The 16,096-nt window shown below is 42.7% G+C and overlaps 1 protein-coding gene across 2 annotated transcripts; it reads right to left on the bottom strand.

Annotated features, from left to right (window-relative positions):
* Positions 1 to 7,267: 7,267 nt before the first annotated feature.
* Positions 7,268 to 13,499, bottom strand: LOC121533499 (C2 calcium-dependent domain-containing protein 4C-like). Of its 2 annotated transcripts, none has more exons than XM_041839487.2 (2): positions 13,324 to 13,499; positions 7,268 to 9,863 (listed from the first exon to the last, which is right to left on the bottom strand). In XM_041839487.2, the coding sequence occupies exon 2, from the start codon at positions 9,815 to 9,817 to the stop codon at positions 8,570 to 8,572; it is 1,248 nt and encodes a 415-aa protein (XP_041695421.1). In that variant the 5' UTR covers positions 9,818 to 9,863; positions 13,324 to 13,499; the 3' UTR covers positions 7,268 to 8,569. The 2 variants fall into 2 exon arrangements, with proteins under 2 accessions (XP_041695421.1, XP_041695420.1); XM_041839486.2 differs by having other exon boundaries at positions 13,351 to 13,499.
* Between the last annotated feature and the right edge of the window lie 2,597 nt (positions 13,500 to 16,096).

The following is a 16,096-nucleotide window of genomic DNA, read 5'->3' as shown; positions in this document are numbered from 1 at the left end:
CCAAGCTGTTCAAAGGCACAGTCAACTTAGTGTATGTAAACTTCTGACCCACTGGAATTGTGATACAGTGAATTATAAGTGAAATAATCTGTCTGTAAACAATTGTTGGAAAAATTACTTGTGTCATGCACAAAGTAGATGTCCTAACCAACTTGCCAAAACTATAGTTTGTTAACAAGAAATTTGTGGAGTGGTTGAAAAATGAGTTTTAATGACTCCAACCTAAGTGTATGTAAACTTCCGTCTTCAACTGTGTATATATATATATATATATATATATATATAGACATACATACATATAAATACATATGTATAGACATACATACATATAAATACATATATATAGACATACATACATATAAATACATATACATACAGTGAGGGAAAAAAGTATTTGATCCCCTGCTGATTTTGTACGTTTGTCCACTGACAAAGAAATGATCAGTCTATATTTTTAATGGTAGGTTTATTTGAACAGTGAGAGACAGAATAACAACAACAAAATCCAGAAAAACGCATGTAAAACATTTTATAAATTGATTTGCATTTTAATGAGGGAAATAAGTATTTGACCCCTCTGCAAAACATGACTTAGTACTTGGTGGCAAAACCCTTGTTGGCAATCACAGAGGTCAGACGTTTCTTGTAGTTGGCCACCAGGTTTGCACACATCTCAGGAGGGATTTTGTCCCATTCATCTTTGCAGATCTTCTCCAAGTCATTAAGGTTTCGAGGCTGATGTTTGGCAACTCGAACCTTCAGCTCCCTCCACAGATTTTCTATGGGATTAAGGTCTGGAGACTGGCTAGGCCACTCCAGGACCTTAATGTGCTTCTTCTTGAGTCACTCCTTTGTTGCCTTGGCCGTGTGTTTTGGGTCATTGTCATGCTGGAATACCCATCCACGACCCATTTTCAATGCCCTGGCTGAGGGAAGGAGGTTCTCACCCAAGATTTGACGGTACATGGCCCCGTCCATCGTCCCTTTGATGCGGTGAAGTTGTCCTGTCCCCTTAGCAGAAAAACACCCCCAAAGCATAATGTATCCACCTCCGTGTTTGATGGTGGGGATGGTGTTCTTGGGGTCATAGGCAGCATTCTTCCTCCTCCAAACACGGCGAGTTGAGTTGATGCCAAAGAGCTCGATTTTGGTCTCATCTGACCACAACACTTTCACCCAGTTCTCCTCTGAATCATTCAGATGTTCATTGGCAAACTTGTATATGTGCCTTTTTGAGCAGGGGGACCTTGCGGGCGCTGCAGGATTTCAGTCCTTCACGGCGTAGTGTGTTACCAATTGTTTTCTTGGTGACTATGGTCCCAGCTGCCTTGAGATCATTTAAACGATCCTCCTGTGTAGTTCTGGGCTGATTCCTCACCGTTCTCATGATCATTGCAACTCCACGAGGTGAGATCTTGCATGGAGCCCCAGGCTGAGGGAGATTGACAGTTATTTTGTGTTTCTACCATTTGCAAATACTCGCACCAACTGTTGTCACCTTCTCACCAAGCTGCTTGGCGATGGTCTTCTAGCCCATTCCAGCCTTGTGTAGGTCTACAATCTTTGTCCCTGACATCCTTGGAGAGCTCTTTGGTCTTGGCCATGGTGGAGAGTTTGGAATCTGATTGATTGATTGCTTCTGTGGACAGGTGTCTTTTATACAGGTAACAAGCTGAGATTAGGAGCACTCCCTTTAAGAGTGTGCTCCTAATCTCAGCTCGTTACCTGTATAAAAGACACCTGGGAGCTTTCTGATTGAGAGGGGGTCAAATACTTCTTTCCCAGCCTCGAGCTGCCCAGTGACACAAGACTTCCAGACGACCTAAACCACTTCTATGCTCGCTTCGAGGCAAGCAACACTGAAGCATGCATGAGAGCACCAGCTGTTCCGGTTGACTATGTGATCACGCTCTCCGTAGCCGATGTGAGTAAGACTTTTAAGCAGGTCAACATTCACAAGGCCGCAGGGCCAGACGGATTACCAGGACGTGTACTCCGAGCATGTGCTGACCAACTGGCAAGTGTCTTCACTGACATTTTCAAAATGTCCCTGACTGAGTCTGTAATACCAACATGTTTCAAGCAGACCACCATAGTCCCCGTGCCCAAGGACACTAAGATAACCTGCCTAAATGACTACCGACCCGTAGCACTGACGTCTGTAGCCATGAAGTGCATTGAAAGGCTGGTCATGGCTCACATAAACACCATTATCCCAGAAACCCTAGACCCACTCCAATTTGCATACCGCCCCAACAGATCCACAGATGATGAAATCTCTATTGCACTCCACACTGCCCCTTCCCACCTGGACAAGAGGAACACCTACGTGAGAATGCTATTCATTGACTATAGCTCAGCATTCAACACCATAGTGCCCTCAAAGCTCATCACTAAGCTAAGGATCCTGGGACTAAACACCTCCCTCTGCAACTGGATCCTGGACTTCCTGACGGGCCGCCCCCAGGTGGTAAGGGTAGGTAACAACACTTAATGGCAAGGCACGACTCCAACACCATCATTAAGTTTGCCGACGACACAACAGTGGTAGGCCTGATCACCGACAACGATGAGACAGCCTATAGGGAGGAGGTCAGAGACCTGGCCGTGTGGTGCCAGGATAACAAACTCTCCCTCAACGTGACCAAGACAAAGGAGATGATTGTGGACTACAGGAAAAAGGACTGAGCACGCCCCCTTTCTCATCGATGGGGCTGTAGTGGAACAGGTTGAGAGCTTCAAGTTCCTTGGTGTCCACATCACCAACGAACTATCATGGTCCAAACACACCAAGACAGTCGTGAAGAGGGCACGACAAAGCCTATTCCCCCTCAGGAGACTGAAAAGATTTGGCCTCAGATCCTCAAAAAATTCTACAGCTGCACCATCGAGAGCATCCTGACTGGTTGCATCACCGCCTGGTATGGCAACTGCTTGGCCTCCGACCGGAAGGCACTACAGAGGGTAGTGCGTACGGCCCAGTATATCACTGGGGCCAAGCTTCCTGCCATCCAGGACCTCTATACCAGGCGGTGTCAGAGGAAGGCCCTCAAAATTGACAAAGACTCCAGCCACCCTAGTCATAGACTGTTCTCTCTGCTACCGCACGGCAAGCGGTACCGGAATGCCAAGTCTAGGTCCGAAAGACTTCTCAACAGCTTCTACCCCCAAGCCATAAGACTCCTGAACAGCTAATCATGGCTACCCGGACTATTTGCACTGACCCCCACCCCCACCCCATCTTTTTACGCTGCTGCAACTCTGTTAATTATTTATGCATAGTCACTTTAACTCTACCCACATGTACATATTACTTCAACTACCTCAACTAGCCGGTGCCCCCGCACATTGACTCTGCACCGGTACCCCCCTGTATATATAGCCTCCCTACTGTTATTTTATTTTACTTCTGCTCTTTTTTTCTCAACACTTTTTTGTTGTTGTTTTATTTTACTTTTTTTATAAAAAAATAAATGCACTGTTGGTTAAGGGCTGTAAGTAAGCATTTCACTGTAATGTCTGCACCTGTTGTATTCGGCGCTTGTGGCCAATACAATTTGATTTTATTTGACAATGCAAATCAATTTATAACATTTTTTACATGCATTTTTCTAGATTTTTGTTGTTGTTATTCTGTCTCTCACTGTTCAAATAAACCTACCATTAAAATTATAGACTGATCATTTCTTTGTCAGTGGGCAAATGTACAAAATCAGCAGGGGATCAAATACTTTTTTCCCCCTCACTGTACATATACACTACCGTTCAAAAGTTTGGGGTCACTTAGAAATGTCCTTGTTTTCGAAAGAAAAGCAATTATTTTGTCCATTAAAATAACATCAAATTGATCAGAAATACATTGTAGACATTGTTAATGTTGTAAATGGCTATTGTAGCTGGAAATGGCTGATTTTTTATGGAATATCTACATAGGCGTACAGAGGCCCATTATCAGCAACCATCAGTCCTGTGTTCCAATGGCACGTTGTGTTTGCTAATCCAAGTTTATCTTTTTAAAAGGCTAATTGATCATTAGAAAATCATTTTGCAATTATGTTAGCACAGCTGAAAACGGTTGTGCTGATTAAAGGTGTCAGGTAGGTAGCTTAGTGGTTAAGAGCGTTGTGCCAGTAACCGAAAGATTGCTGGTTCTAATCCCCGAGCCGACTAGGTGAAAAATCTGTCGATGTGCCCTTGAGCAAGGCACTTAACCATAATTGCTCTGGATAAGAGCGTCTGCTAAATGACTAATTATTTATGTATTTATAAAGAAGCAATAAAACTGGCCTTCTTGAGACTAGTTGAGAATCTGGAGCATCAGCAATTGTGGGTTCGATTACAAGCTCAAAATGGTCAGAAACAAATAACTTTCTTTTGAAACTCGTCCGTCTATTCTTGTTCTGAGAAATGAAGGCTATTCCATGCGAGAAATTGCCAAGAAACTGAAGATCTCGTACAACGCTGTGTACTACTCCCTTCACAGAACAGCGCAAACTGGCTCTAACCAGAATAGAAAGAGGAGTGGGAGGACCCGGTGCACAACTGAGCAAGAGGACAAATACATTAGAGTGTCTAGTTTGAGAAACAGATGCCTCACAGGTCCTCAACTGGCAGCTTCATTAAACAGTACCTGTAAAACACCAGTCTCAATGTCAACAGTGAAGAGGCGACTCCGGGATGCTGACCTTCTAGGTAGAGTTGCAAAGAAAAAGCCCTATCTCAGACTGGCCAATAAAAATATAAGATTAAGATGGGCAAAAGAACACAGACACTGGACAGAGGAAGATTGGAAGAAAGTGTTATGGAAAGACGAATCGAAGTTTGAGGTGTTCGGTTCACATAGAAGAACATTTGTGAGACGCAGACCAAATGAAAAGATGCTGGAGGAGTGCTTGATGCCATCTGTCAAGCATGGTGGAGGCAATGTGATGGTCTGGGGTTGCTTTGGTGGTGGTAAAGTGGGAGATTTGTACAGGGTAAAAGGGATCTTGAAGAAGGAAGGCTATCACTCCATTTTGCAACGCCATGCCATACCCTGTGGACGGCGCTTGATTGGAGCCAATTTCCTCCTACAACAGGACAATGACCCAAAGCACAGCTCCAAACTATGCAATAACTATTTAGGGAAGAAGCAGTCAGCTGGTATTCTGTCTATAATGGAGTGGCCATTACGGTCACCGGATCTCAAACCTATTGAGCTGTTGTGGAAGCAGCTTGACCGTATGGTACGTAAGTGCCCATCAAGCCAATCCAACTTGTGGGAGGTGCTTCAGGAAGCATGGGGTGAAATCTCTTCAGATTACCTCAATAAATTGACAACTAGAATGCCAAAGGTCTGCAAGGCCTGCTGCAAATGGAGGTTTGAAGGACACAATTATTATTTCAATTAAAAATCATTATTTCTAACCTCGTCAATGACTACATTTCCTATTCATTTTGCTATATTTCCTACTCAAACTCATTTCATGTATGTTTTCATAGAAAACAAGGAAATGTGTAAGTGACCCCAAACTTTTGAACGGTAGTGTATATACATATCCTTTTATAAAATATATTTCCCTTTATTACTTTCCAGCCCCACGACCCCTTCCCTAATTGGAGTAAACTAGTGAACAACAACGCTTAGGCCTCTACTTCCAGCTTATACATACTATATAAATTTTATGGACACAGTACATTTTACAATAATTATATTTTGTTTGTTTTTACTCCTGAACTTCCTCTACCCTCAACCTCTCCGATCATTTTCATGATGTCCATCCGGTTTGCTTCTATATGCTATATCTTTCTAACTGTACTCTTTCACAAAAGCTCTCAACCTATAACCTATATACTTATTATGGACACAGTATGCTTTACATTAGTTACCTTGTTGTTATTAGTTGTTATTAGTCCCATCCTTCAGCTCCATTCAACACCTCCCATCTATCTTTTAACACCATCCATATTGGATTTCTATTTGCCATATATTTTTCAACTGTACTGTGATGTTTCACAACATTTCTGAATCCTTCTATTCTCATTGTTTCTACAGATTGTAAATTGAAAATAAACATTTTTGCTAAAAGTATTATTATATTATTGATCGATTGAATATCACTTTTCAGATCACCCAGTAGTGCTTTCTGCAGGGTTAGCTCCAGGTAAATATTGCAATCCTTCAGCCATTCCTGGACCTGTGACCAAAAACAAGCTACAAATGGACAGGACCAAAACAAATGATATAATGATTCTGTCTCTTCACAGCAAAATCTACAGAGCTGGGAATATTGTATCCCCCATATAAATAACATTCTATTGGTAGCAAGAATTTTGTATAATAATTTCAATTGAACAATTCTAAGTTTTAAATCCGGCTTCGTTTTGCGTATCAGTTCATAAACACTTGTCTAGGTCTTAACTGAAAGGAAAAAACAAAAACCCGCTGATACTAGGTCTTCCATGGAATGAGTTTCACACCCCTGGACTAGAGGATACATTTTAAATTTTAGTCATTTAGCAGACGCTCTTATCCAGAGCGACTTACAGTTAGTGAGTGCATACATTTTCATACTTTTTTCATACTGGCCCCCCGTGGGAAACGAACCCACAACCCTGGCGTTGCAAGCGCCATGCTCTACCAACTGAGCTACACGGGGCCCACAAGTGGGTATTGTTCCACTTTTAGAAATCAGTTTAATATGGACAAGGTGCTCAGATCTAAAAATGCTATATTCATTTCATACTGTGTAACTGTGTGACATTGCCAATCAGAATCACCTGCACTTTTCTGGTGCATATACACTACAAGTCAAATGTTTGGACACACCTACTCATTCAAGGGTTTTTCTTTATTTTTACTATTTTTTACATAGTAGAATAATAGTGAAGACATTAAAACTACGAAATAACACATATGGAATCATGTAGTAACCAAATAGCCACCCTTTGGAGTGCTGCATCAGATGACCTGGCCTCCACAATCCCCCGACCTCAACCCGTTTGGGATGAGTCGGACCGCAGAGTGAAGGAAACGCAGCCAACAAGTGCTCAGCATATGTGGGAACTCCTTCAAGACTGTTGGAAAAGCATTACAGGTGAAGCTGGTTGAGAGAATGCCAAGAGTGTGCAAAGCTGTCAGCAAGGCAAAGGGTGGCTATTTAAAGAATCTCAAATAAAAAATATATTTTGATTTGTTTAACACTTTTTTGGTTACTACATGATTCCATGTGTTATTTCATAGTTTTGATGTCTTCACTATTATTCTTCAATGTAGAAAATAGTAAAAAATTAAGAAAAACCCTTGAATGAGTAGGTGTTCTAAAACTTTTGACTGGTAGTGTATATATGAGAAACTAGAAAAGACAATCAATTACAAAAAAATAGGCCTTGTTCGGCAATCCCCAAAATACACTACCCACTTTTTGACTTAATTGAATTTACATCATAAAAGCACTTACATTTTGACCCTGTCTACTACAATGAAGTTTTATCAAATCTACTGACAATATTTATGTTTCTTAGTTATGCTGATGTAAGCCAAAAAAGGGATTGGTTACAACTCAGTGAGCACACTCCCATATACAGCAGGTATATAGATAGCATGAACATGCACAAACTAATAATTGTATAGTATCATACTGATTTTTCACAATAACAACATTATCACACATACAGCAATTAGTTATATAAAGTATAAGCTTGGGGCAAAGCAATGGTTTTGTAGAGAGCTATTTTGTATAGTCGAGGTTCAAACAGGGGGCTGCCAATCATTCACTCTCCAGCAGAGAGCAGTACATAATTGACAATTAACAAACAAGTCATAATGTTGTATCTTGATAACAAATTCACACATACACCATACTGTCATATGTCTCATACAAATACCACATTTATGTAGAAAATCATGTTCAACCACTTGGTAAACACTCTTTAAAATGACATGCATTCTCTCTCTCTCTATGGTTTGTGGGTGTTACGAAACGGAAGTACAAACTGATAATGTATCACTGCATTTACATATTCATGCAAAGCGGAAGAGGATTCATACAGTGATGTCTGATCTCTATCCTCCAGGTTTGGGACATTGTGGTCACATCACAGATTGGCCCTCCCTCCAGTAGTACTGTAGATGGCAACAACAATCAGGATCAAAGGATAATTTGCACATCAGGTTATTGTAGACCTACTGATCCATAAAAGCGTTGTAGTGCTGAACTGAATAAACACTGAATCGTCTGCGGATGAGTCACATTAAGTTACAACCATGCAACATACAACGTCGAGATCATGAGAGTACAAAAAGTGAGTCACTCAAATGTGCAGGTGTCTTTTGACCTGTGCCATATTTGATTGTCCACCACATGATCTGGAAGTTGGGCTGCAGGCTCAGGGAACAGAATGTTGGGGAGGTGACCAGCTAAGAGATGAGCTGCTAGACCAGACCAAACAGTCAGTGACCTGTAAATGAACTGCTCCTTTCAGACAGTTCTCTGTGGAGCACCAAGCAAACATCTAACCCCAGTTATATCTCTTCCATTAGTCTCATTCAGTGTCAGTCAGAGTTCTGTTCTATATCTCCAGGACAAATCTAGAGGTCATGGATCAGCTTCCCCAGAGGAATCTCTCTCTCCCCTAGCAGAGTGTCTCTCTTCAGGCTGGTGCCCTTATTCACCACCTTGATCTTCACTGCCAGGTTCTTCACCTGCACTGAGGTCACAGCGTCAAAGAAGAAGTCCTCATTGAACACAGGATTTCGGCTGTTCTTGATGATAGTGCTCCTCTGTTTCTGCAGCTTGCCAGGGTTCAGGTACAGTGACACGCAGCAGTTGATGCTCTTGATGTCGTACATCTTGTCGTAGAGCTCTTCGGCAGCCAGAACACGGATGCGCAGGCGGGCCGTGCCGGCATCGTAGTCAGCGCTTAGCCTCACCCTGCCGCCATTGTGCAGGTTAATGGTGTGCTCCCGGTGCTCCCGGTCCGACGGCCCACTGCCGTGGAGGGAAGGGGAGTGGAGACGCCGCGGCACGTTGGGACTGGGCTCTGCCGAGCTGCACTCGTCTGTGGACAAGGAGCTGTGGCGGGCAAACTTCCTCTTGGCCTTCACCACCTTGGCCTGTGTCTCATGTGTGAAGATCTTGAGCAGCGAGGCAGAGCGGGAGAGCAGCGGGGAGTTGAAGGGAGAGGACTCAGCCGAGGAACAGGTGTCACTCTCCCCTCCGCTAAAGTAGCGGTACGGGTTGTGAGAGGCGTTGAAGTCAGGGGGGTTGAGGTGGTTGCCCTCGCTGACGCTGCTCTTCCCCTTTCTCTGGCAGTTGGGGGAGGTCAGGGGGCTGGTCTGGTCACAGTGGAACAGGGACTCCTTGCGGCGGGTGTGGGGGCTCTCCATCAGAGTGGCAAAACCATAGGAGGTCTGGGTCTTGGGGACGTAGGGCAGTGACATAGCGGTCTGAGACTGAGGGTCAGCATTGGTGTCCCCTGCCACCACATCATCAGCGCTCTCTATCTGGATGATGTGACGGTTGGCGGCCATCAGCAGGTTCTTGGTGTCCCCAGCCAGCTTGACGACCAGACGAGGACTTCGAGGGCTGCTGATCTTCTTACTGCCAATGGTCTGCTCAGAGGCCGAGGGCCAAAGTCCCTCCTTGGGCTTGACGACGTCCAGGGTCTCAGGCTCTGGGGGGCAGGAGACCAGCTTGGGGGGAATGAAGAAGTCAGGGATCTTATCAGGGGTGAGGACGTTGCTGTAGGCTGGAGTATTGCCCTCCTTGTCCCCGTTCTCCCCCCGCCGGAGCACAGTGGTCTCTACCGACCCACGGATCTTGTCCAGAACCCACATGGTCCCACTTGGCTTCACTAGGTGGGATACGGGGGTGTTTCTCTGTCTGCAGGCAAAAGCACAAACAAGGCAGCAGATATTGGTGTGAAATACATTAATTAATACACTGAAAAAATCACATTGCAACTGTTACTATATATGTGCCAGAAATGGTTTACTGAATCTAAAAACTAGAAAAACAAGTAAATGGACCCCAATGTGTCAAGTTTATATTTAAGCAATAAGGACCGATGGGGTGTGGTATATGTCCAATAAATCCCAGAGGTGCCTTAATGCTATTATAAACTGGTTACCAACATAATTAGATGAGTAAAAATAAATGTGGTATACGGTCTGATATACCACGGCTTTCAGCCAATCAGCATTCAGGGCTCGAACCACCCAGTTTATAATTATTTATGATAGAGCTGTTGAATAAAGAAATAATTTGTGCAGCCCAAATAAGAGGTACGTAGGACATGATTGATTTACAAAGGCAAAGAAAACACTTACTGTACATTTACTCATACAGTACATTCACATGTTGTCTAGGTTGCAGTAAGTAACCTATATTATGCCAACATGCTGTAGCAAATTGCTACTGTGGAATAATAAAGTCTACATTAGTCAGAATAACAAATGTAGCCTAGATTACATTGACTCATCTTAGAACCACAGTTAATTTTGTTTTGATTTCATTTGGTTTGTTTAAAAATGTGACACCAAAATAAACACTAGCACACAATTGAGATCCACTTCAACAGCCATAGGGTATTATATTCTATTTATTCGGTTAACTTCAATTCCTTAGTCAAAAAATCCTATAGGATTAGTAATTACAATACAACATCAATTACAACATTTTCATTGTTTGGAAACAACAAGTTCTATATTCATTTCAGTTTTATTCACCACCACAATATGGGAATGAGCCAAGGTTGCAAGTTAATTTGCAGTATGACCACCAGTACAGTTCACCTTTTTCAACAAAGCACTTGGGTTATTTGATTTGATTCTTATTTATACAACTTCTTGTCTTTGAATTAGACATTACAATATGACACACAATACTATAGTGAACAAAAATATAAACGCAACATACAACAATTCTGAGTTACAGTTCTTATAAGAAAATCTGTCAATTGAAATCAATTAATTAGGCCCTAATCTATGGATTTCACATGACTGGGCAGGGGCGCAGCCATGGGTGGGCCTGGGGGGCTTATGGTAGAGAAATAAACATTCAATTCTCTGGCAACAGCTCTGGTGGACATTCCTGTAGTCAGCATGCCAATTGCACATTCCCTAAAAACTTGAGACATCTGTGGCATTGTAGTGTGTGACAAAACTGCACATTTTAGAGTGGCCTTTTATTGTCCCCAGCACAAGATGCACCTGTGTAATGATCATGCTGTTTAATCAGCTTCTTGATATGCCACACCTGTCAGGTGGATGGATGATCTTGGCAAAGGAGAAATGCTCACTAACAGGGATGTAAACAAATTTGTGCACAAAATTTGAGAGAAATAAGCTTTCTGTGCATATGGAAAATTTTGGGGATCTTTTATTTCAGCCCATGAGACCAACACTTTACATGTTGCGTTTATATTTTTGTTCAGTATATATACAATGTTACAACAACACAATATTTGGGGGGGTTCCCCTTAGAATGCACAGCATCTTTACAGAAGCTAAATAAAACATTTGGTACAGTAACACAAAGATATGAGCATTTCCTTCATTTAATATATAATAGTCAGCTATGCATACAAAAAAGAGAATGTTCCTTTTACCCTCTTTATGTTGGGATAGGGAGAGGAAAATAAAAAGATAGAGACCCCCACCCTCCCAACTCCTTCCCTCCCAGGGTTGTACCACCCCCTCGCCCTCCCTACCTGTCCCTCCCCTCCAGGGTCGTACCCCCTCCCCCCCACTCTCCCTCCATCCCTAGACGGTGCTCCCTCCCCATCTTCCCTATCTCCCTCCTGGATGTAATTACCAATGCGCAGCTAGTGAACTCTTGGCACACCTGAAATATGTATTGAAAAAAAAAAAGACGACTTGTGTCACATTTAGATTATATCAAATTGTTAATCTAGCTTTATGCTGTTTGGCTGTAACGCCAAATAGCACACCTTTTTGACACAAATTTAAACAATCTTGCAGACAATCAAAGTAGGTTTCACAGCTATTGTTGTTGCAGTTGGCACAATAACTTAAATGTGTGACGCAGATGTTTACTTGGAACATGGGCGAATGGGGCTGCATGAGATAGCTACTGGGTAGAGGGGAAATTGCCAGCGGTTCCCCACTATAGGGTCACCATCTCAGGTGGCAATATTGGCTGCTTATGAAGTTAATATAGTTCGTGTCCACCTTAATAGGTAATTACATTTAAGTCATTTAGCAGACGCTCTTATCCAGAGCGACTAGGGAACATCAACAGATTTTTCACCTAGTCGCCTCAGGGATTCAAACCAGCGACCTTTCGGTTACTGGCCAACACTCTTAACCACTAGGCTCCCGCCCTAATTGTCTAAGATGTTTGGAGGGTGGGTGCTCCATATGTTAAGCAGCCAGGTTAACTATAGTGTATAGCCAAGTTGAGGATAAATCCTTTAGATTGTAATGTAAATATCTATACAATTCCCATCAACAAAATGAATAGGATTCCAATACAAGGATCCAATTAGAATCCAATAGAAAAATCCTAGCAGATTTTGGAACCAGTCCTATTGGACTCCTATAAGATTCTATCCTATAGGATTTTATATACAAGAATCTAATAGAAAAATCCTATCAGTGTGCTGGAGTCTGGTGTAGCGGTCTAAGCTCCGGACCACATTTGCCCCCTCGGCGACAGAGGTTTGAGCCCCGGCTCGGCCAACTGTCTGCGCCCTTAACCACTTCTATATCCGTCTCCCTATCTGTACTTACATCTGTCCTGTCAAAAAAAAAAATACAATTAAATAACTCAGATCTCCTTTAAAATACAATTTGAAAAAATGTAACCCAAAAGAAAAACCTATCAGATTTTGAAACCAGCCCTATTGGATTCCTATAGGATCCTATACAATCCTATAGGGTAGGTTCCAAAATCTGATAGGATTTTTGGGGGGATTATAATATGATATTTTCTACTGGAATCCTATATGATGTTTTGGCTAGAGTTGTTGAATTTTGTGGTCAGTTCATGTTGATAAGAGATGGAAGATACAGACAAAATGCTAGCAGGTCTGGTCTGTGATGAATTTGCACAATCTTGAATTTATAATAACTTTGAGAATGAAGACGGATTTCCTTAGATTTTAGCAAAACTTGGTGTAGGCTACCATCGTAAGAACGTCACTTTATTAAAGAAGTCAATAATGTAGAAGTTTATATTAGCCTATCATAATACGAAAATAAAGTGCAACAAGTGAAAATAATAAGTTCGTAGGCTACCATAGGCGTAGCCTATGCTCTCCCGTGACCGAATATATTTCAGTACTCGCCCTTGAGTGAGACAAATATAAAATTTTAGATACCTGTTGAATTCAGCTTAATACACTTACTGAAGACGTGGAGGCTGCTTTGTCGACTTGATTCTTCCGTAACAGGTGTTTTCTCCCGCCTCCTCTGGATCTCACACTGTTTGAAGACCTAGGCTGGCTGGCTGGCTGCTCTGCACCCCAGAGACCAGAGATGGATTTGCACTTCATGAGAGATTATGATGCCTTTTATACACACTCCCGGTGGCGACGCTGGAGCCGACCAATAAGAGAAAACTATGAGATCCTCAAGCGAGCCAGTGACAGCATTCGATTAAACTGAACCGCGGCGCACTGGTCTATGGCCGGTGACATGAACGGGCAAGTGCTGAGGAGTATTTCTGTCTGTAATAAAGCCCTTTTGTGGGGAAAACTCATTCTGATTGGCTGGGTCTACGCCCTCCAAGGCCCACCAATGGCTGCACCCCTGCCCAGTCAAGTGAAATCCATAGATTATGGCCTAATGTATTTATTTCAATTGACTGATTTCCTTATATGAACTGTAACTCAGTAAAATCTTTGAAAATGTTGCATGTTGCATTTATATTTTTGTTCAATGGCTTGCACTCATTTCCAGCATCAGTCAAAACTATAGGCTTTAAAATAAAAAGATGACATACTGGTGGAAAGAGAAAAAAACGACAACAAAAAACAATAGCAGAATAACATAAAATGGTTCACATGTAGTTACAATCCTACAATCCATTCTGCCACCTCTGGTCTCTTGGCTCTCCCACCACTATGAGAGGGCAGCTCCCGCTCTGCCCAGGCAAAGCTCTTCTCTGTCCTGACACCCCAATGGTGGAACCAGCTTCCTCCTGAAACTAGGACAGCAGAGTCCCTGCCAAACTTCCAAAAACATCTGAAACCCTACCTCTTCAAAGAGTATCTTAAATAATTCTACAGCACCCGATTACATGTTGATTGTGAAACACAATGAACATGTAATCGGCATCTAATTGATTGCCCAAAAATATAATTGGTGCTTCTATTCTTCATTACCGGTTTGTGAGAGGTATAGCCAGACACACAGACAACTATGGAAAACTGCAGGCACCTCATTGCTCCTGGGGCAGACAATGCCCTTTTTCTGTCAGACACCTAATAGAATTGGGAGCTGACACAAACAGGAGGCCCAAGAGTAAATGAACACTTGGATTAGACTTTAATTAGAATTGTCAGCCTCTTTAACCATAACACACCTGACACTTTAACAGAGACACTGAAGAGACAGACAGAACTTACGGCTGTAGGTAGGTACACTTTCTTTATGACATTCTTCAGTGATTGGCAAATACTGTATCAACCCTGACACAACCTGTTCTGAAGAGGTAAACAAAGGAGAGCTCAAGTATGGCATGACAAACAGTTATTGACTTTGTCAAATGCTGTTGAAGTGATATGGCTACAGGTTCACCTGCCTCACCTAAATCCTATTATTGTGGGAAGTTGCTATAGACCACCAAGTGCTAACAGTCAGTATCTGGATAATACACTATATATACAAAAGTATGTGGACACCCCTTCAAATTAGTGGATTCGGCTATTTCAGCCACACATGTTGCTGACAGGTGTATAAAATTGAACACACAGCCATGCAATCTCCATAGACAAACATTGGCAGTAGAATGGCCTTACTGAAGAGCTCAGTGACTTTCAACGTGGCACCGTCTTAGGATGCCATCTTTCCAAGAAGTTAGTTCATCAAATTTATGCCCTGCTAGAGCTGCCCCGGTCAACTGAAAGTGCTGTTATTGTGAAGTGGAAATGTCTAGGAGAAACAACGGCTCAGCCGCGAAGTGGTAGGCCACAGAAGCTCACAGAACGGGACTGCCGAGTGCTGAAGTGCGTAAAAATCGTCGGTCCTCGGTTGCAACACTTACTACCGAGTTCCAAACTGCCTCTGGAAGCAAGGTCAGCAAAATAACTGTTAGTCAGGAGCTTCATGAAATGGGTTTCCATGGCCGAGCAGCCGCAAACAAGCCTAAGATTACCATGCGCAATGCCAAGCATCAGCTGGAGTGGTGTAAAGCTCGCCGCTATTGGAGTCTGGAGCAGTGGAAATGCGTTCTCTGGAGTGAGGAATCACACTTCACCATCTGACAGTCCGACGGACGAATCTGGGTTTGACGGATGCCAGGAGAATTCTACCTGCCGAATGCATAGTGCCAACTGTAAAGTTTGGTGGAGGAGGAATAATAGTCTGGGGCTGTTTTTCAGTGAAGGGAAATCTTAACGCTACAGCATACAATGACATTCTAGACGATTCTGTGCTTCCAAATTTGTGGCAACAGTTTGGGGAAAGGCCCTTTCCTGTTTCCCGTGCACAAAGCGAGGTTCATACAGAAATGGTTTGTCGAGATTGTAGTGAAAGAACATGAATGGCCTGCACAGAGCCCTGACCTCAACCACATCTAACACCTTTGGGATGAATTGGAACGCTGACTGAGAGCCAGGCCTTATTGCCCAACCTCACTAATGCTTTTGTGGTTGAATGGAAGCAAGTCACCGCAGCAATGTTCCAACATCTAGTGGAAAGCCTTCCCAGAAGAGTGGAGAATGTTATAGCAGCAAAGGGGGTGACCAAATTCCATGATTTTGGAATGAGATGTTCGACAAGCAGGTGTCCACATACTTTTGGTCATGTAGTGCTTGTGTGAAATGCTTGATGGTGTATGTGATATTAACCAAGGTATATTTTCTGGGTGACCAAAATATTGACTGGTTTCTATCAAGCTGTCCACTCAAGAAAAAGCTTCAAACTGTAACC

The sequence above is a fragment of the Coregonus clupeaformis genome, chromosome 20, assembly GCF_020615455.1.
Source record: "Coregonus clupeaformis isolate EN_2021a chromosome 20, ASM2061545v1, whole genome shotgun sequence".
In the NCBI taxonomy this organism is placed as follows: domain Eukaryota; kingdom Metazoa; phylum Chordata; class Actinopteri; order Salmoniformes; family Salmonidae; genus Coregonus; species Coregonus clupeaformis.
This window is presented reverse-complemented; position numbering and strand designations above follow the sequence as displayed.

Excerpts from the sequence above, each read along its gene's own strand:
- LOC121533499 (XM_041839487.2), bottom strand. The coding sequence starts at position 9,817 with ATGTGGGTTCTGGACAAGATCCGTGGGTCGGTAGAGACCACTGTGCTC.